Here is a 21,706-nt window from a genome sequence, read left to right as displayed (position 1 = left end):
ACGGGAATTTTATAGCATTTTCCATTTGATTGCTCGAGATAATCTCCGAATCTGTGTCTGACGTCATAGATCTCGCTCCAATCGACTAGAGTAAAACCGTAAATGGAACATTGCATTAGCATATTCGCGCGCTTTGTTGTTTTTCGTCTGCTAGTAATTGGAGTTTTAGCGTTTTATAACATTTTGCCATAAAATCTAAAAGGAACAAATCTAAAAGGGAAATGGAACACGTGAAACTTAATCGGAGCGATCTAGAGCTCTTGAGAGCAGTCAAATGGAAAATGCTATTAATGTTATAGCCGACCTAAAATCGTTCCCATGGCAACGAAAACGTGGCATACCCACGAATCGAAATCTTTATTTGTAACGCTTTTTAAAATCTTATGTATTGATATGAAATTATACACATTTTATAGTAAATATAATAAATTATACAAAGTGTTCTACAAAATCATGTTTACTCGGAGGAACAGTGATTTGAACCTGGGTCATTCAATAACAAAAATATCCTAGTTTTGCGATCTCCAGATGTCGCTACATCCAGATATTAGGTTTTGTTCACACTCACGAAAAGTAGCTAATTGAAGTTAATATTTTACAAGAAATATTTTGTTTAATGAACCTTATTAAATGGGGTTAAATAGTTTGAACTGGCACTTAAAAAATCCCAATAATTACCAAAATAAAAGGCCTACAAAAAAAAAGAGGGAAACGTTTTGGTATAGATACACAGATAAATCATTTTTCAATGAAATGTGTCATTGGGACGTCGATACACTGAAATCGAAAGTAAATTCTTTGCCTTCGCTACGACTATGGCATTGGGGACAAATTTATGATGTGAGAGATAAGCCGATATTATATAATTTCCTTCCTAATAATTACGTTTAAAAGGGGGTAATTAAATTCCGGACGTACGTGATCGTTTTGATTTGATATACAGCTATAATCGGCGTTTTAATTTTCGAATACATTAATACATTTAATGGATTAACTCTAATATTGAGTAATTTCAAAAGTAACATAATACCATTAGTCACTGAATATTATTATGATAACACAGGCAAAAATTCATTAATTAACTAGACATTTTAGTGTACATAGTGCCACTTCCTACGAAAGGTTCATTGACTGCTGGATTTTTGTTTGCTAAGCAGACGATTTGAAACTATAATAAACAAACCGTCTGCTTAACTGACGAAATTTAGCTCTTAATTTTAATAAACTATTGTGAATTTGAGATACAACTTCGCACTTGTCTTTGGTCAAATATATAGTCAGTATCATTATGCGCCTTTTTAATTTCAAGATACATTTAATTTTCAGTTCGAAAATTTTTTCTTTTGTTTAATATATTTTAAAGAAATAAAGGTTGAAAAATCAAATACCCAAATTGTAATATAAATAAAATGTACCCCGTGCATTATCATTGATTTTGCCGCAATTTTACGCGCATGGCTTCCTAAGTCGCTAGATACCGAAGCCTTGGTCTTGTTCAAGAAGCGTAGCCTGTCGCATCATACGTTTACACCGGGCTAGCCGGGCGTTGGACCCCTAAAGATTGGCTTCAAATCCTTAAATTCAAACCGTTTAATTTACGATACCGGATTACGCAAGGTGTAAATAATCACGATGTCCGAAGCGAAGCGTCTAAAAACGGTAAGCTATATCCTATTGACTGCAAATAAACAATGAAATAGTGACGCGAGAGCTTTAGTAGTCCAAGGCCTACGGCAAAGCAAGCCCTAAATACAGAGACCGGCCGCTACCAGTACCGAACTCGGCGCGCTGAATAAATAAGTCTAAAAACTTTCAGTTTTTATCGAAAACGACACATTTATCTATGAATAGCTTTTTTCATCCATTTATATTTTCACCGATAACGGTTTTATAGTTTTTTTTAACCTGATAAAAATGAAAAGGTTCTTAAAAAGAAAAAAGTGGTTCAATTGGCACTTTTGTCAGTTCATAGTTACAGCAAACTAACAAACATGTTTATTTTCTGCTTCAGAATTTGCTGAAAATAGATGGACACCTAAATATAAACATCAATAGTACATTTAACCAGACCCTATATATAAATTAATATAATTGTAATAAATTACAATATTTTTGCGCAACTTCAACACCAAAAAATGTATAAACTTGATCCAAAAAACATTTTTTTACAATTCACAGGAGGGTCAAAAAGGTCAGTTATGTCACAATCAAAAAATGGACTACGGTCCTTTTAACTTATATAAATCCAGAACACAACAGTAGTGGTTCTTTAGCCACAAACCTTCGTTTTGAAAGTTCAATAATTAATAAGCTAATCCTAAATATGCCAATTAACTTCAAAAAGGTATGACCTGAATTATGTAATATCGAAATTTCGGAAGCAGAATAATCAAGATTAACTATAATAAGTTGTATTAGATTAACTAAGATTATTAGTTAAGGCATGGCCTTTTCTACCGTGTTTACAGATATAAACAAAGATTATTTGTGCTAAGTCGATGCCCTATGATTTAGCCCAAATAAACCAGTTTTAGCTGCCATGAATGTATTCGGTACTGGTATATTGTTTTCGCATACAGTGGTTTGTGTAGGGATAAATATCAAATTCGTATGTACGTCTCATTTCGCGATTTTATACTGAAAATTGTAGAGTAGATGCGTTTTACTGCACGTCAAAAGTTTAAATACCGTAGCATTTAGAAAAACATTAAATCGATGGGTTTTAGTAGGGGAATTTCCACTTCTTCAATCGCTTAAAATAAAATTTCCTCATTTTGAGAAATCGAGCATATTTGAAATCAAAATAAAGCTAAACTTTCCGGGGAAAAATAAATGGCATTGTCATCGTATATAGTAGCGTATGAAGCTTAAAAAGAAATTCGTAACGTTGGGTAAAAATCCTAACGTTCTAAGAAGATGAAATTAAAAGGAAATAAATAACTTGAAAAATCCCCGCTAAGGCCGCTTGCAATTTTCAGGGACATAAGCCTCGGGCACTTTTTTGGGGTTCAAAACTTCAAACCCGAGCGTAGGGGATTTCTAGAGTTAATCACCTTATTGCCTTCTATAGAAATCCCCAAAAAATAACCTTATGCAATAAATTAATTCGGTCATAATTTCGAATATGATTGCAATTCGAAATTAATAATATAAATATGCAGGCGCGTAGGAACGTTTTGGATTTACGGCAGGCTTTTTGTGCCCTTTTAAAACCCATTCTGCACCCCTTTCCAATTTCAAGGGGGTACATTGTACCCTTGTAAATATGTAATATAAACGTGATAATTTGGAAATTTAATTCGCTTCTCTACCACCAGGTTTAACAAAAGCTGGGGTGACTGGCGCTAGTTACGTTACAAAACAAGTCGTAGCGTGGTAGTAACTGATTTTTCTTTTTGTAATATTATCTATTAAGAGGGAGTAGAAATTACTTTTATAATGACGGTGGATCGACCAATTTTAAATTTCTGCCACCAGGTTTAACACACTGTGGGTAACTGGCGCTAGTTATGTTAAAAACAAGTAGCGAGTTAGCAGTTGATTATTCGATTTAGAAGTCTGGCTTCTAAAATCTGTCAAAATTCTAACAGACAATAATTTGACCCACTTAATTAGCATTGAACGCGGGTGTAAATTATAAATTATCTATTTTTAAGTAAGTAACTAACCCGCGTTGAAAACTATCAAATTTCAACGCTAAAACTAAAGAATATTTAAATAAGTGCCTTTTCCTAAGCCTAAAGAGGCCAAGGTCGGTAAATTTTCAATTTCTGTTAATCTTCAAAGATAGATACTTCGTTGGAACCCTCAGCAACCGTCTGCAGTCTTGAACAACTACAACCTACAAGTTCGACGAACAATGGCATGGTTTTTTGTCTATCTCGTCTCAACGATAACGTAAGCTAATAAAACCTCTATCTAGAAGTACTTACAATATTTCTTTCTTGAGATAACGTCAGGCGTTAGACTATCTGACAACCTAAGAACCTTCCAACCCGGCCCACATTATAACACCAAATTTGAAAATTTATTTTTTAGAAGAACAAACTAAAGCTTCCGTATTTTTAGAAATAATTAAATTATTTTCAATGTTTCATACTAAAATGTAGACATTTTCTGACCAGTTATTTTAACCCAATAAATAAAATATTGCACAACATAAGAGGTAATAATGAACATCTGACTAAATAAATTAAAATATTCGAATTTAAATATAAAAGTACTAAATTGAGGACTGATTTTTACCAGAAGTTAATAAGAAACTCCTTCTTACTTCTTATCCCACTAATAGCGCGAGACGTCATAGTTCACCGCCCTTATAACCCCCCCCCCATCACTAAATAAACTCTTACTCTATTTGAGCTTTTCTGGTTCAATAGAGACTTGGCACTCCGTAGCTTTGGCAATTTTTCTCCCCACGTTACAAACTATTGAAAAAAAAAACTGTGACGTAGCACTGCCAAGTCCCTATAACGTACATTTAAAATGATAATAAACTTATCACAAAATGAGAAAATTATAATGTAACATAAATAAGCCCTTATTTTAATTGGGTCGTAATTACCTTTTTAAATAATAGAAAAAAAATTTATACCATAAATATGAGGCTAATCACATCAGGTACTAAAAACATACTCATACTACCACTAAAAGTCATGTACGAACCATAATAAGCTGCACGTAAACAACACTATTAAAAACGGTCATTATGAAATATTAAAATCGATTATAATACTACCATAAGATACGTTTGTGTATTTTTCACCTTGAAAAACGCAAGGCTGCCAGTAAAAACCCGTTGAAAAAAACTACCCAATTTAATAGCGACTAATAAGACTCAACTCAAAATAGCATGAAATGCAAAAATTTCTAGTTATATTGTTACGCATTAGTTACCAAGAATAAACGAACTTTTCTTTTACACACGCCTAAATCGTAATACCCACTAATTTTTGGGCGACAATTTCCTAGTAATAGATTTCAACACAAGTAATAAAGTTTTATTTTTCTGTATTTTTATTTTGGGGGTAGTACCTCGCGAAGGCGTGGATTTAAAAGTTACAGAACTGTCATATTTTTTCTTGGTTTTCGCCGCATAGCGGTACCAGCTAATTTAAAGCGCGGGTATTTTGATAAAAATATTTCCAATGCTAAAACATGACGAAATAACCAACTACCTCTATACGTAAAATTACGGATTTTCGTACCTACACTATAAACAAATTTGGTAGTCCAAAAAATTAACGATTTTCCCGAAGATAGTCAAATTTATTAATTTTAAAAGTAAAGATACGAATGGAATTTTAATATGTTATTGAGAAAAATTCGCTGAATCACGGTAGACAAAATTCAAGTAAGGAAAGAAAAAGAACAAGGAATTTCCTTGGCGTCCTCCAATTAATTATTTTTTTCCAAAACCTCTCTCTTCAGACTAATGCCAAGTTTTGACCCAAACCAGTTTTGGAATCTAACAGTATCCCCGAGTTTTCAAATTAGCATTGTTTGTTAGCTTTATCATTAGTGGAAGTAGACTTTCTCTACGCAGAACATTTTACAACTTTCACACGCGCTGAAACGTCCTATATTCTGGGGCTATAGAAGACAACTACGTAATGCTACGTTAGCAGGCGTAGTAATCGAGAAATACTTCCTATTGGTCGTAGTTTCACCTCAAATTCGCCCCCCCCCCCTTCACAGTTACCTCTTTCGTATCAAGTAATGTTGAAATCATTTTAAACTTAAGTACTCTACAGCCGAACTTAACGCGAGATAATTGATATATACAAGGTCTACTTCCCCCATCATCGACCCTCCCCGGAATAATAAAAAAATAAGCGATACACCCAACCTCTCTCGGCCATGTAGTATTTCCCGAATAAAACATTTGCGTTAGAGCTCAGATGGCCAAATACGCTAGTTGAGAACGGATCGCTCAGAGCGAGAGTGGTTACTCGCCACACATTTATTTTCCAGTTAAAATTTTATATTTTTTCCACGTTTATATTTAAACAAATTTATAGTATTTTTATACAATAATAAATTTATACATTTATATTTTTAATATATTTTTATATATCGGTGAAAATTCGCTTTTAATCGTGTTTAAATAAAAACCATGGCAACCAAAGTGATATGGCATCCGTGGCAGGTACGTAAATATTTACTTGGCGCGAACTTTTGCGTCCAATAGCGGATCTGTTAAAAGTGGCGCTTATTTCAAACGGGGTTTTCAATGGGTTATTTTGCGTTTTGAAAATATTAAGAATCTATGAACGGTATTTATGATTTCAATCTGATTAAAAGGTGTAAGGGTAGTTTAGAATATAGGTGTGGGTAAAACTGTTTAAGTAACTTTTCAAAAAGGTAATTATGGACCCAATTTGTGAGCTATTAAGTTGATGATTGAGCAAGTACTTGTTAGAAGTTGTCTAATTTTTTTTTCAAGCCTCAAGGAAAGCTAACGGGTCACCCATGAAATGAGGTCAATATTATATAATATTATACTTTCTTAATCAGATAAAATTTGCGTGGTTTTTATAGAAATATACCAGGGCCCCCCATATACTAAATATTTTTTGGAGATTTAAATTTTTATTATTTACTGGGAAGATATCATATAATTTACACCAACGACTGATAAAATAATTATTTGTTCAATTGTAAATTACAAAAAAAAATACTGATTTGCTTTATGGTAAAATTTATAATTGAATATAATAACAAATATTTTTATTTAGAATACTAAATTTAAACTGTACTATAATAAAATGTACCAACAAATTGCAATTATAATATATTATTAATATAATAATAGTAAAGTTTTTATAATTATATGGGATAATATTATTTTAATCCCAGATTTAAAAAAAAAACCAATAACATAAAGCGTGTAACGTTGAAAGTGATTTAAGTAGTAGTTTTTAATGATAGAGAGTTTAATTGTATAAAACAGTGAATGTCAATTTGATAAGGCAGTTATATTATCTAAGTGGGTCGGATAGATAAATTTAATAATAGGGGCCAGAAAGTAAACTGATACTTTTACTTTTTTTTCATAGACCCAGCAAAAGGCTACAAATGTCACTAGTCAAGAACATCATGTCTCCAGGGACAAGAGAGGTCAAATCATGGGTCAAAGAGGTGGCTTCAGGGGCTGCACCATTTGGTTTACAGGTACCCCACACTTAATTTTTTTGGCTTTGTTCCAGATCGTTGAATTAGTTTTTAAAGCTATGCAGCTCTAACCTAGTTTTTTTTGTAACTCTTAATTAAAAGGTTTGTCCGGGGCTGGGAAAACTACAATTGCATTCGGTGTCGAAAGCTTTCTATGTTCCTTTGGAATACCCGCGTATGGATTGGATGGAGATAACATCCGATTGGGTTTGAACAAAAATTTGGGTTTCACGCCCGAGGACAGAGAAGAAAACATCAGAAGGATATCCGAGGTTGCTAAATTATTTGCTGACAGTGGAGTTGTGTGCTTGTCCAGTTTTATCAGCCCGTACGCTAAGGTAATGAAATTTTAGGACGCAAAAAAATAATGGCATAAATTACAAGTTAACATAAATTTTGAAAACAGGACAGAGAACAAGCTAAAAAAATTCACGAAGACGCCGGTCTTATATTCTTGGAAGTTTTTGTGGATACCCCAATTGAAGTTTGTGAAAAGAGGGACGTAAAAGGCTTATACAAGAAAGCAAGAGCTGGACAAATTAAGGGTTTTACCGGAATTGACTCTGCCTATGAAAAGCCATCAAACCCTGATATTAGTATCAAAGCTGGTGAAGTAACCATTCAAGAATGTGTTGAAGAAGTTATTAAACTTCTTTTGGAAAAAGTATGTCTTAAAACTAAACTAATTCCCTCTAATATAATAACACTTCTAATCATTACTATTGAAAAAATTTAAAAAGGGAATTGTACCTGAAGCTTTAGTAAATTCAGTTCACGAGTTGTTTGTTCCACAAGAGGGTCTAGCTGCAGCCCTCAAAGAAGCGGAATCTCTTCCAGCGTTGAACATTAACATGTTGGACATGCAATGGGTTCAAGTTCTTTCCGAAGGGTGGGCCACGCCACTCACAGGTTTCATGAGGGAAAGAGAATATCTTCAATGCATGCATTTCCGTTGCCTTCTCGATGGTATAATCAAACATTATCCATTTTCAACGTACTTTTTGTAACCGATTACTTTTTCTTGCTAGGGGGAGTCACCAATCAATCCATTCCAATCGTGCTTCCATTAACCACTCAGGACAAAGAAAGACTCGCCAGTAGTAAGGCCCTCAAATTGGTTTACGAGGGAAAAACAGTCGCCATTTTGAGAAACCCAGAGTTTTACGAACACCGTAAAGAAGAACGGTGCGCAAGGCAATGGGGTCTTGTTAACCCAGGTCACCCATATATAAAGGTATTGTATAATTGTAACCAACACAATAACATTTTTTATCAAGTTTAAATGCACGTCTATAACAGTTTTATTTTCAATTCCATAGATGGTTTGCGAGAGCGGAGACTGGTTGGCTGGTGGGGATTTGGAGGTTTTTGAACGTATCCAATGGAATGATGGCTTGGATAAATACAGACTTACTCCATTAGAGCTGAGAAATAGATTTAAAGAATTGGGCGTAAGTCAAGTCTTTTATTTTAAGTTAAAATTAGGTTGTTTAACATTTCCAATTACTTGGAACAGGCTGATGCTGTATTTGCTTTCCAACTGCGTAACCCAGTGCATAATGGCCATGCCTTGCTGATGCAAGATACAAGGCGTAAGCTCTTGGAGCGTGGATATAAGAAACCAGTTCTGTTGCTTCATCCATTGGGAGGATGGACGAAGGATGACGATGTCCCATTGCCAACTAGAATTGAGCAACATCAAGCTGTCTTGGAAGCCAGAGCTTTAGAGCCGGAATTAACTGTTTTGGCCATTTTCCCATCGCCAATGATGTATGCTGGACCAACAGAGGTAAATAACAAATATTTTGTTACCAAATCTTTAATAGTAGATGATATGATACATATACGGCAATGTCAAATTTTGATTAAAGTAAAGGGTTTTAATTTAGCCTTTAAAATTAGGTGCCCAAAATCAGGCCAACCAATCCAATTGGATAATCCAACTGTATAAGAGAAACATCTGTGCAAACTCAGTATTTGTTTACTGGGCTTGATTAGAATAATGCTTTTTTATCTTAAACCACAAATTAGGCATGTGCGAGTACTTGATAGTATTCGGCTCTAAGCTCAAAGACTTAGTTGAAAAGCTCGAAAATGGATCAAGCCCCAAATCGAGGGCTAGGCTTAACTTGCGAGTACTCTAAACTATTATTTTTACCACGGACATTAAAAATGGGGGGAAAAGCTACTAAAAAAATTCAATTTGGTCTCGCCTTAAGATTACTTATTCAAGCTCGGGTTGATACTCGAAAATCAAGGCTCTCACATGCCTACCAAAAATTTTATAGTAATATCTTGTCTATATAATTCAGGTACAATGGCATGCTAAAGCTCGTATGGCAACTGGAGCAAACTTTTACATTGTGGGTCGAGATCCAGCTGGTATGCCTCATCCAGAGACCAAGAAAGATATCTACGAGGCTACTCACGGAGGAAAGGTAATCAAACATCAAAGAAATTTTCCATTAAGAAACTATTAACCTTAAATCACCATGATAGGTTTTGACAATGGCTCCTGGTTTGACCCAGCTGGAGATTATCCCATTCAGAGTAGCAGCTTATGATAAAACAGTCCAACAAATGGCATTCTTTGAACCGGCACGCAAGGATGACTTCGATTTTATTTCTGGTACTCGTATGAGAGCCCTAGCTCGTAGTGGAGAACTACCACCGCAAGGTTTCATGGTCCCTGGTGCCTGGAAAGTTCTGGCTGATTATTACCGTTCACTAGAAAAGAAATAGAAAATTTATGATATTAGAATTTAAAGATTTAAATGAAAGAATGAATGGCGATCCCATTTATATTGTTGAGTTTAACCTAGATATATTTTGGAAAGACTTTAAATTTTAAAATCATTAATCCTAAAATCAATAATCGCTCAATGAAGAGCTAATCTGTTTTATTGGCTGAACAATTTTATTAATTTTTTTATTTAAAAATTTCTGTTGAATTTATTTATATTAATTTTTTGTAGATTAAATCTTTTAAACTTTTAAAATATGAAATTATTCAATAAGGGGCTTTTAGGGTAAATAATTAAAGGCACACGAAGAGTTTTAGAAACGAATAAATTTAAGCGTACGGTTTAGAACAGTTTTCAAGAAACACATTGCCCACAAGTTCACAACCATCAAATGTTTAAAGATGTATTTTAAAACAAGGACCAAAAAATTGTTTCATTGTATTATCAGATCAAATGTTTTTTACGTTAACAGGAGTTACTGTATAGTTGCAAATGATAAATACATGTCTGTATATAAATAATGGATCAAATAAAACAAATAATTTTTTTTTATTATTTAAGCAGTTATGTATTTTTTCAAAATCTGTAATGATCAAAATAAAAATGTTTGAACAATAAGGCTTTTTTTTACTTGTAATTATCACAGAAGCCTTACATAATATCTTATGTTAAACAGCAAATGATATTTAAGCTTTGGTAATCCTAAAAATTGTTTTTTTCACAAAAAATTTAATTTAAAAAAAAACAATTGAAGTGTTTAAAAAATTTGTGCAATCTCCTGAAGTAAAATTATGGCTTTTATGAATAAATATACACAATTATGGCTAAAAAGCGAATTTAATCATCAAACAACGCTGATGTCTCATTTAAAACACTCAACATACTATCCAATCTGAAAATAATTGAGATTGAAGTTAAAAAAGTACAAACTTAACTTAGGTTATCTGATAAAAATCAGTCTTACTCATTTCGAAGAGTTTCGTTATCATTGCGAATTCTACGGCTATCCAAGGTATGATGTTGTAGAATAGAGCCCAAGGACTGTAAACTATTTAAATCCACAGCCATTAACGAATTACTGAGTTCTAATTCTGCACTTGTGGCGGAAGACATCATAGAAGTCACTAAAGGACTCGTAGTTTCATTTAATTTCTCCCTCAAGTTAAATTGACGATTTAGAAACACAGCGTCAAAGCTTTTACTCATAGGCCCATCTTTTCCGTTGTTTTTAGCTTCCAATTTATCATTCTGTAATTATTATTTTTTTAAATTTGGCTAAGTTTTTAAGTTTTGAAAACTAATCGTACAAGTTCCCGGTACAGATTCCAAATATCCTCTTGGCGTGCCAAATGAGCTTGTATTAAACTCTGCTCAATTCTGCAAACATCCGCAAATAATATATCCAACGAAGGTGTAAGTTTATCAATTTCCTTTTTGACCTCATCAATTGATCTATTATCAGATGCTTTCATTAGTAGTGCAATTAATTTTTGCCTACATGTTCAGCATACTTTAAGCTTTGATATATTTCATTAAAAACTTTCTCTTGCTTTTGTAGAGAATCGCATAGGTGTCGAACAATTTCAGCATTGTCATTTTTGATTTTCTTCTCATCTAATGAAAATAGGTTATTATACACGTTAAATAGATGGGCTTAGTTAAATTTTAACTACCTCTACTCCTGCGCCTAAGTTGACCATACATATTCACAATCTTGGAATAGCTGAAAATATAAGCAGGTAAAGAATTCTAGCTAAATTAAATATCATACAAAACAAGAACTAAAGTTCGTACGATTCTTCCAGAAACTCTGCACTTTTGGATCTGGCAAAAGGAGACTTTTGGGGCTCTACTGTTTTGGAATTCAACTGTAAACTCTGCTTTTCTAAATTATCAACTTCATCACTCTACGAACGTAAAAGCCAATTTATAATGTACAATTGTGGTTTATTATAAAACCTCAAAATAAACGTACTAATTTTTTCATTCCTTCAAAATTGTCAATACTCCACTTAGTTTTAAAATCTATTCGACGAAATAATAGTCATTTCCACAATCACTTCGATATTATACCATTGAAAACTTAAACTAAATCTTACCATATATTTTATCTTTAACCAAAGCATCAAGCTTAATCAAATCTTGCTGCAAACTAATAGGTAAAAAATTACATTTGGATTCATAAACAAGACTAAAACCTCAATTGTCTCTTACCAGATTTTAAAGAAATCAAATTTGGAAAATAAACTATCTCTTTGCCTTTTTAATTTTGTGGATAGTTTGTTTAAAGCAGTATTTTTTCGCAGTAAGTGAAGTCTGAAGTCAAAATAGAAAAACTTTAAAATACTATTTAAAATATTTAAAAATGTCAACACCAACATACAAGCTAGCTTTATAGGCTGAGGATAATCTACGATGCAGCTCCTGTTGCTTTTGACACAGAAAAATTGCCTCCCTCCAAGCATTTTTCTGTGTGTCATAGGAAATTTCCTCATGAGGATATCTCATGATAGTTTCAACGAGGGATGGAATGGTTATTCTGAATGGTGGCGCCAAACTTAGAGCCGATGCATTAAAAAGGAATATTATGTTATCTTCCTCCTCCTAAAACGGTCATTTATAATCGTTACCATTATTGCGGCTTTAGTTAGGATTCCAAAAGCGCTTGAAATGAGAAAAACTTGAGCTTCTGCCAGTGCATGTCAGTGGTTGATAATAATAATGATTCACAGCTAGGCTAATCAATTAGGCACCCCCTTAGGCCCAAGTCAGCTAGTTTTCACTGTGTTGAAGGGTGGTGGCAAGCCCTTCATGAAATGCAAACCAACAGTTCCTTACACAAACTTTTAGGGATGCACCGATATGAACAAAGTGATCTATCATAACAGTAGTGCATGTGATAAAATCATTGTAAAAGACGGTTCAGTACACTGTCATACCATTTTATTAAATTTTTTAATGAAAAACGTTTGCAAGATCATATCCGAATATGCTTCTTTTCATTTTATATGATACATATGACAAATCGAATATCATTGTTTTTCATTTGTTTACACTTGTAACGCCTGTCTAAAAGCTTTTGAAGTCTGATGTCCGTGGCGCGGCCAATCAAATTAAATATTATCATTAGTTAGTTAATCAAGAATTTTCTTATTTCAAATTTTTTTCTAATACTTGTATCGATATTGGACGATGCCGATATTAAAAAAATTGGTCGATATATCAGTGCATCCCTAGAAACTATTACCATTAACCTCAACAATGAATATCTTATGCAAAGGGGAAACCAAAGATCATTTTACCAGTGGGGAGAGAACTTGCAAATTCAATGCAGATGGAGTTGTTCCAAGTTTACACCCAGTACCACAAGCTAGGATCGAACCTGGCGCCTCTTACTGTGAGGCAAAAGTGCTAACCACTCAGCCACCCTACCTTACTAAATCTACATAGACAAAGCTTTTCAAGCTCCTTAGGAAACCAAGATTTAAACTAGTTTACAAAAATAAATAATATTTACTGGATTTGTCCAGCACTGAAGAGCACTTTTAGACAGATCAGGAGGTAAGCCCTTAGGTAGCAGTAGTAACTGACTCTCAATTGGAATGCCGGTTTCCTTGTACAGATTCTGATGAAGCATTTCTAAGTTAGTGCTAGGATTAACAGCGTACGAATAAATTTGGCACGTGTCTAGGCATAAAACTTCAACAACCTACAAATAGCCCCTCATATTAAGAAATTTAGTATTAGACCAACTGTGTGAAAATTTACGTACAGATCGATCAATGAGCTCTTTGAAGAATGTAAAGACTTGTTGTTTTTTGCTCCCCCTAACTTGAGGTTCAAACTCGAGTAGGAAACGAAGCCATTCTTCAATGTCTACTTTGAAGGAACTGATACAAATTACATTTTAAAAAAACGATCTATAATTATTATCATTTGATAGTGATAGTTACCCCGAAACTTGGTTAGTAAGGCTAATTTCTTTAGAAAATTGAACTTTTCCCTCTTCATTCAGGTAAGCCCTAATATCAAGGGATGTTTTATGTCTAACAACTGGAATCCTAAGATGTGAAAATGGTTGTAAAAATTCATGCTGAATTGGTTAATCAAAGATAATATTTTTTCAAATTACCACTGAGCAGGAGACATATTAGGTAGAAAAGGTCTTTGACCAGTGATAACTTCGTGAGCTAAGAGACCCAAGCTCCAACAATCAACTGAGCTTGTGTACGTTTGACTTAAGAATAGTTCTGGGGCCTACCAAAACCAGGAAAAATTAAAAAAAAAAACATCAACAAGCATTTGAAAACCCATGAATAATTACCAGATATTGCAGAGTTCCTACAAAGGAAGTGCACAAACTTCCTTGGTCAAGTTCTTTGGCATAACCCAAATCGATCAGTTTGTACAAAGTCTACAAAATCGAATTTGCATCAGTATTTTTTAGACACTCAATCGATTTTTAAAATACCTTCCCATCATTCTCTTGGACTACTACATTTTCTGGTTTTAAATCCCTATGAATAATTCTCATATAATGCAAATATTCCACGGCAGAGACAACATGACGAAGCAGTAGCCTGACTTGTTTTTCAGGTAAGCCACAAGAATTTTCAGGTTTATTTAACATCTAAATTTTGATTTATATCTATGAGATTAGTGGCAACACTTACAGTTTTATTAATAAAAGATACAAACCTTTCTTAAATCACCACCCTTGCAATATTCCATTGCCATAATGGGTAGTGAACTTCCAGGCACATCTAACTCAATGGGAACTTCCACAGCCTTAACAACATTAGGATGATCCAGTCGTCTCATAATATCAACTTCTAATTTCCATCTCTGTTTATGTTTAGGAGTCATGGCTGCATCATGTCCCCAACGACACTCTTTCAGGGCCAGTTCTTCTTTGGTTTTGCAGTTAATCCATAACACGACAGTACCAAATCCACCTGTACCTAGTATTTTCTCCCGCTTCCAATCACCCACGTAAAAATCACCCATGGAATTCATAGTGAATGTTGTTCTGAAGGATTTGGAGTTCTAATTTACAATATACCAGTAAGACATTTCAAGTGAAAAATATATTCTTACAATGACGACCAGTGGCACTCTCAGTCAGGTGTTATTAGTCAATAAAATTTTTCTCTTTGATCAATGTAATTCTTACTAGGAAGTACTATTATAAAGATCGAAAGCCACGATAATTACATTATATCACATTAATTTGAGTTAACCGGCTCGTAAAATTGCATAATATATGGTTAAAATTTATAATAATTTTAGCTTTTCAAAGAACATGGATAGGATTAAATGCCGAAAATTAGAATTCGCATAGTGAACCGGAAACCAAATAATGGATATGGGTAAATTTACAAGATAGATTCGGGGATTGTACCTAAAGAAACGTATTCAAAAGTTTGCCATCTCTCCAACACCAAAACGTCCGAAAATCAAATTTAGTTTGACCAAAAAACTTTGGGAAAAGCTGGTTATAGTTATGTAACTGTCTATGGTTAAACCGAAACATTGTACTTAACCTGGTTGTAAACAGAATTCAGGTGCTTGTTTATCATATCTTTCAGTAAATATTTATGTTTAACTTGTCAGTTGACACAAAAAAAAGGTCGTAAAAATTAAAAAATTTTCAACTGACCAAAGTTATTGTGGGATAGCCCATGGATTAACTATAATAAAGTTAGCCCATGGACGGTTTAGGTTAGCCACTCCCCACCCAAACAACATCAATGCTAATACATTCACGAGCAACCCTGTGGCAATGGCAAATCTATTAAACTGAAGTTCATAATTCTTATCTAAAATTGTTTATAAACTAATAAATAAAAATCACTAAGAACTATCTGCTATAGTCATTGATCCAAGCATGGAGGTCCACGCTACCAGTGGCGCACCCAGGATGAGTCCCAAAACATTTTTAGGTAGAGTTTCTAATGATAAGAAAAAAAAACGTTTTATGAAGGCTTCGGTCATGCTTATTTTCTTCTTCGTCCTAGGGGGGCGGGCCCCCTGGGTGCGCCACCACAAGCTACTATAAACACAAAATAGCCGGAAATACAGTCCAGAAGAATCTGGATTTCTATTTTATGAAGAGTCCCCTTCTCTAGGATCTATGACTAGACCACGCTAAGACTTAACCCACGTGACCGGAGAAAAGTACATTTACATCCGGCTTACATGCAGCAACCGTCCAATGAGAATGTTAATAATTATCTCCGGCTGATTCGCGATCGCGCGCATCACTCGGTCATCGCCATTTTGTTAGGCTTCCGAAAATTGAGGGGAAAACAGTCGTGCGAGAGTTGAGTCGCGAATTGGGTTTGAAAACCGGCCATTTCGATTTGGTTAATAATTTCAACGTAACAAATGAAACGAAGCCAAGACTATGTCGGTAGATTCAGACGTCTCAGTAGCCCGCCATTTACGAAGAAGGAAATGGAAGTACTGGTGAAGGCCGTCGAGAAGTATCCACACGTTGTAGAACATTGTGACGATATAAACCGATACAGCATTAAAACCGGTTGGGAAGAAATTACCAATATGATCAATGCTACTAATGATGGTTTCGTGCGAGCTTACCGAACCTGCCAAGTCAAATGGAAGCAAATGTGCTACCATTTAAGGACTAAAATCAGCGAGGTGGCAGCTCAAATGAACAAGAAAAAACCTTTTTCTGCGACCAACGTAGATCTGTTTCTGGAGGACGGTAACGATAGCCTCAATAATTTAGAAAAACGAATTCTAAGGTTGATGAAACTGTCGCCGTATGATCTCTCCAGATTATTCCAAAGAGAAGAGTATAAGCAGAACAGAATTTTAGTTCCGGACTTCGAAGTTCCACCTCAAAAATCCCTCGCACCCGTAGTAATTTCACCTAAAATATCTCTAACTCCCGTAACGATTGCTCCCCAAAATTATCCAGTTACCGTATCGATTGCGCCTCAAATTTCCTTAGCACCCGTAGCGATTACAAGTAAAATAGCCTTAGCACCTCAAAAATCCCTGGCACCCTTATCGATTGTGAAACCACAATCCACAGTTTCCGTTTTGAAGAAACCTGCACCTCAACAATCTTTGCTCAAATTACCAATTGTGAACAAACAAACGACACCCTTCTCTGTCAGTATCAGCTCGACTTCAAAAACCGAATCCGTTTCTCAAAAACTGCCTCAAACGTTTCCGCTACCTGACTTACCTCCTACAAGTTTCATTCCTGTGCAAGCTCAGAAAACAGTGGCCTTACTGCAATCAGTTGTTCCAGGACAGCTAATATTGATACCAAAACATTCTCAACCTCACACTATTACGACGAATCCTTCACTTAACGAGGTAATTGTACCTTCACACACTTCCTCGAATGTGCCAATTGTGCCAGCTACGAAAAGACCTGTAACATCAACCACAAACGTTGCTTCAAGTAATAAACGTTTGAAACCAATACTTCCTAAAGGATATTTAGCTTCCGATTCCAATGAAGAGGTGCTTCAAAGTTCGCTGGTATAATTATAGTTATTACAAACTCAATTAATTTTTCTTATTATCTTAGAACATAGATTCTAGGGAACTACACTTCAAGGATTGTGAAATTTGCCAAGAACCCAAAGTCCACAAAGATTCCGAGGTCCTAGGACATTGTCCTGCTATTGCAGAGGACACTGATGTGCAACACCAGGACCTTGACGCGGGTTGCGAGGTCGTGGACAGGTTACTTAGCAAACAGGAACATATCTACGAATCCCTGCAGGAAATGAACAAACTTCAACGAGAAATGATGGCGGATAACAAGTCGTTCTATAGTTCCATGCTGAACATGATTAAACAAAGAAACGACATCGAGCTAGCCAGATTGAAATTGGAAGCTCAAATTGCTGGAGTTGAAATAGGTATTGTCTCTGACGAAAAATAATTCGACGTCGCTAATTTCATGAAATGTTAATTTGTTTGTTACCCTAGTTAAATTACGTGTCAAATGTAAATAAACTTAAACGAAATTTTAAGTTTAACAATAGTTATTTATTGTCAATGTATATCACATTTGGGCTTGATTTCCAAACTAGTACCAGAGGTTTATAATATATTTCTAACGAGATACTTATTGATCTAGGCTATTAAAATGAAACATGTACATTTTCAGGCTCGACGTAGATTCCATCGGGCGCGAATTTCACGCCAAAACGCATCAAGTCTAAGACTTTACTCTTCATAATACAGTTCATAACCTTTTAAACTGTAAAAATTACACTGCATAGGATTAAATAGTTGATTTTCCTGACGTAATATGATGAATTTCGTCCCGCACTGTTGGCCGTTAGGAACTATGAAACTTGTGCTGAAATGGGATATTGAGAGCGATTGCTGCTAGGCCGACTTATATTCTTCTTGCTTGGTATGTGGTTTTGGAACCACGAGAATACTTTAAAACAGTACTCGTACACTAACGGAATGGACAAGCCCAACCTAAACATTAAACATATTCTCAAAAACCGTTTTCCATTCAAATATAGTAAAAAAATTAACATTAGTTTAAAGTAAAGCAATGTTTTACCATATTCCCATGTAACCTCCCACGGTACTGAATATTTCGATGAACTAGTAGTAATATACCATAAAATTTAATGCATTCGATATAGACTTAATGTGAATAGCTTTGGACTAATTAATACAGGAACATTTCAATTTCCCTAAACGTTTATTCCCATCCCTCTTCCGGAGAAAGAATGCGTAACTCACCCTACGTATGTCCAAAGGATCACGTATGGAGCGATCCTGTTAGGTAGGCTCCTATTAATGTCATCATAAACCTATCATAAGGTCCCCATAAGCAAAGGTCTAGGCCAAATTTTTTTCGATCACATACCCGTTATTAAGAGGTAGGTATTCAAAATCTGCAAATCCTAGTGGCCACATCCTCAATTAGGCATTTCCCCAAATGAATTTCGCATGGTGAATGCGCGGAAGGCGTGCGCGAACGTTTTTAAACTTAGAACCACGCGGGAGAAATCTCCGCCGCGAACCCTTAGCACCGTAGCCAAGGCTTAATCACAATTTAACCAATTAACCACTTTCAAAATTAAATGATTAATCAGAATCTAAAATTGGCTTTTAGAAATAAGATAACTTGTTCTGAAAGTATTTATTTTTCAAATTTGAGATTTAGACGCGTTTTGTGTGGCATTTATCAACCCGAGCGTGGCTATAGTGCTCTACCAAGTAAGATAATATTTTAGATGTAGAAATTTTGAAAACGAAGATGTCGCTACTGCCCTATCGTCGTACGTTAGTTTTCTTCTCTCCAGGACCTAGGAGGATTCAAGTTCCTTTTGGCCAGGACAACGCCGTTAACATGGGCCCCTATGGTAGACCTTTGCTTATGGGGACCTTATGACAGGCTTATGATGTCTTTAATATGCAACACTACTTTTTTGCGTCCGTTTTTTAAAAGTCGAAATAGTTATATCGTTAAAAGCTGTAAGATCAAGATGGCGTAGGTTATTATTTTTAAACATGTCAGCTCTTTGTGATACCTTCGCACATGCGCAGTACCTGTTATGCCTATTTTCCCCTTTAGAGGGATCCGAATAAGCGTTTTCGACCACTTTCATTAAATTACTTCCTTGTAATAATTAGACTAACAACTTGTAAGTACCAACTAACCGAAAATTTCAATTTATGTCGATAATGGGAATGGCAGTAAGGTCTCAAAAAAATGTTCAATTTGGAGAATCTAGTCTCCAATATTTCGCTATAAAACCGTTCAATTACTTATTAGAACAATTGGCGGACATATTTTCAAAAATTGGCTACTTACTTATTCGTCGTTTCAGTATTAGCGCGTTCTTTTTCCTATTTAAATGTTAATTCATTGAAATGAAACGTAAAAGCCTGGTTTTCACTAGGACCAAAACGCCACAACGGTGAGAGTCGACGCAAAAATATTGCATTAGGCCTAACGGGAATTTTTCGCGTCGACGTTCACCGTCGGTGCGCTTTTGCCCTAATGAAAACCAGCCTTAAGCCGTATGAAAACAACTGAGCGTTTTCCATTCGTTTGCTCGAGATTCACTCTTAATTTGTCTCTGACGATTCGATCGTATTTTTATCGAGCTAAGAAATTGCTTATCGATCCATTGATTGGTCGAAACCGTCAGATCAGTTTCGAGCGATCTCGATATTTGGAACTGGCGAAAATTGATCGGAGCAGATCACACCAATGGAACAAGGTAAGTTGATCGGGAGCAGGTAAATGGAAAACGCTGAAAGATTTACTGTGCGTGGCATAGTCTTCGATTGTACTGAGATGTGATATAACTCGGTTCTGAATGAGAGGTATTTTAAAGATATACAGATTACATAATTATAATAATTATAAACAGCAATGAATTAATATTTCAAACTTACGTGCAATCTCTAGGACAAAGTTTTCCGCATATCTCCATGTCTCCATCCAGAATACTGTTACAATATTCCACTAATTTGGAAAAAAAAAGGTGATTAAATGCTACTCTACAAAAAGCGATCCATCCGAATTTAGGAAGAGGCGATATATGCGAAACAATAGCTTTAAGGAAAGATTGCAAATAATTGGTGGTAAAAATTTATAATGCTAAAATGTCCTTCATTCCAAATTCGTTGATTTACACGTTTTTCAAGCAAATATGGGGATTTTGCTAAACTGATAGACAAATAATGATACAATATGAAACACATTTTTGATCTTGGGCAGCGGTTTTTTCTTCAGGAATTAGAGGATATAGTATCTACCGCAATTCTATCTATAGATATCGTAAGCAAGGCCATTTAACCGAAAACCGACGTTGGTGAAAGATTTTAGACATGTGACGTCTAAAATGGCATGCACTTGAACGTCGTTTCTACAACCCAATAAGAACGAAATTACAAACGCTGAGTTGTTCGACTGGAAGTACATTTACGGGTTCCGTTTACGATTGGTAGACAGTAAGGTACGCAACCCGTATCGATTAAAGAGATATTCTGCCAGCAATCCAACAAACAACTCTGATACAAAATCATTATTTTATTAAAGAGCTAACTAATTCTCCCGGATAAAAATGTTTGTTGGGAAATACTTACAAAGTAATGCGGATATTTCCCATTGAGTGATTTGTTATGACTATAGTCGTAGCAGTCCTTTTTCAAATACTGAATAGTCGACTGTTTGGAAAAATATTAATACTAATAATAGCATAGTATCAAAAGAAAAGGGAATGAAAAATACCCTTGTGAAGTACACCATGGAAATGCGGTCTGGTTCGGCGAAGAGGTCAACAAAGGTGGACTCCGGGTACATTTTAGGGTGGTGGATATTGACTTCCCAAACTAAGTCACTGAAGGCGACGTTTAAGTTACTTAAAAGATCCAGTTTTATTATAAGACCTATATTAAAGTGGTAATACTGTTACGACAACGCTTTTAAAATGGTCCAAGTAGATGGCTGGGTGCTGCGTATAACTATAAGTGACCGATTACGCCTCTAATTATCGAACTGACTGATCCCATGCAAAATCCAATCAATAAATTTAAAATGAATAAACTGATTAAGAGCAAAATTTGAAATGAATAAACTTGTTACGAGCAAACTTTAATATGAATAAACTTGTTACGAGCAAAATTTAAAATGAATAAACTTGTTACGAGCAAAATTTAATATGAATAAACTTGTCCCATGCAAAATTTCGAATTAATACGCTATAGATCAAGCAAAATTTTCAAATAATACAATGGTCCAAGCAAAATTTCAAAATAATAAA

At 34.9% G+C, this 21,706-nt stretch overlaps 3 protein-coding genes across 5 annotated transcripts; 2 read left to right on the top strand and 1 right to left on the bottom strand.

Moving 5' to 3' along the window:
* The first annotated feature begins 1,517 nt into the window (after positions 1-1,517).
* On the top strand, positions 1,518-10,477 carry Papss (3'-phosphoadenosine 5'-phosphosulfate synthase). 3 transcript variants are annotated; one of them, XM_090158085.1, is made up of 11 exons: positions 1,518-1,659; positions 3,787-3,897; positions 7,059-7,173; positions 7,276-7,511; positions 7,580-7,837; positions 7,914-8,139; positions 8,202-8,407; positions 8,493-8,624; positions 8,690-8,962; positions 9,486-9,611; positions 9,673-10,477. In XM_090158085.1, the coding sequence occupies exons 1-11, from the start codon at positions 1,633-1,635 to the stop codon at positions 9,913-9,915; spliced, it is 1,953 nt and encodes a 650-aa protein (XP_090014211.1). In that variant the 5' UTR covers positions 1,518-1,632; the 3' UTR covers positions 9,916-10,477. The 3 variants fall into 3 exon arrangements, with proteins under 3 accessions (XP_090014211.1, XP_090014212.1, XP_090014213.1); XM_090158086.1 differs by lacking the exon at positions 1,518-1,659 and adding an exon at positions 2,258-2,344; XM_090158087.1 differs by lacking the exons at positions 1,518-1,659; positions 3,787-3,897 and adding an exon at positions 5,892-6,148.
* A 192-nt stretch (positions 10,478-10,669) lies between these two features.
* On the bottom strand, positions 10,670-15,237 carry LOC149927117 (inhibitor of nuclear factor kappa-B kinase subunit alpha-like). The gene is made up of 18 exons (XM_090158202.1): positions 15,015-15,237; positions 14,616-14,946; positions 14,389-14,547; positions 14,242-14,331; positions 14,050-14,174; positions 13,871-13,978; positions 13,690-13,807; positions 13,435-13,626; positions 12,301-12,521; positions 12,132-12,233; positions 12,017-12,069; positions 11,893-11,942; positions 11,712-11,824; positions 11,591-11,640; positions 11,429-11,531; positions 11,225-11,369; positions 10,882-11,165; positions 10,670-10,809 (listed from the first exon to the last, which is right to left on the bottom strand). Exons 2-18 carry the CDS (start codon positions 14,931-14,933, stop codon positions 10,755-10,757), a joined length of 2,286 nt encoding a protein of 761 aa, XP_090014328.1. The 5' UTR covers positions 14,934-14,946; positions 15,015-15,237; the 3' UTR covers positions 10,670-10,754.
* Positions 15,238-16,195: 958 nt separating this feature from the next.
* Positions 16,196-17,898, top strand: LOC149927116 (uncharacterized). Its single transcript, XM_090158647.1, has 2 exons — positions 16,196-17,417; positions 17,485-17,898. The coding sequence occupies exons 1-2, from the start codon at positions 16,305-16,307 to the stop codon at positions 17,842-17,844; spliced, it is 1,473 nt and encodes a 490-aa protein (XP_090014773.1). The 5' UTR covers positions 16,196-16,304; the 3' UTR covers positions 17,845-17,898.
* The last annotated feature ends 3,808 nt before the right edge of the window (positions 17,899-21,706 follow it).

The sequence above is a fragment of the Leiobunum rupestre genome, chromosome 9 (assembly GCF_980474605.1).
Source record: "Leiobunum rupestre chromosome 9, qqLeiRupe1.1.hap1, whole genome shotgun sequence".
Lineage (NCBI taxonomy): Eukaryota > Metazoa > Arthropoda > Arachnida > Opiliones > Sclerosomatidae > Leiobunum > Leiobunum rupestre.
The sequence above is the reverse complement of the archived record's forward strand: the minus strand, read 5'-3'. Positions and strand labels throughout refer to the sequence as shown.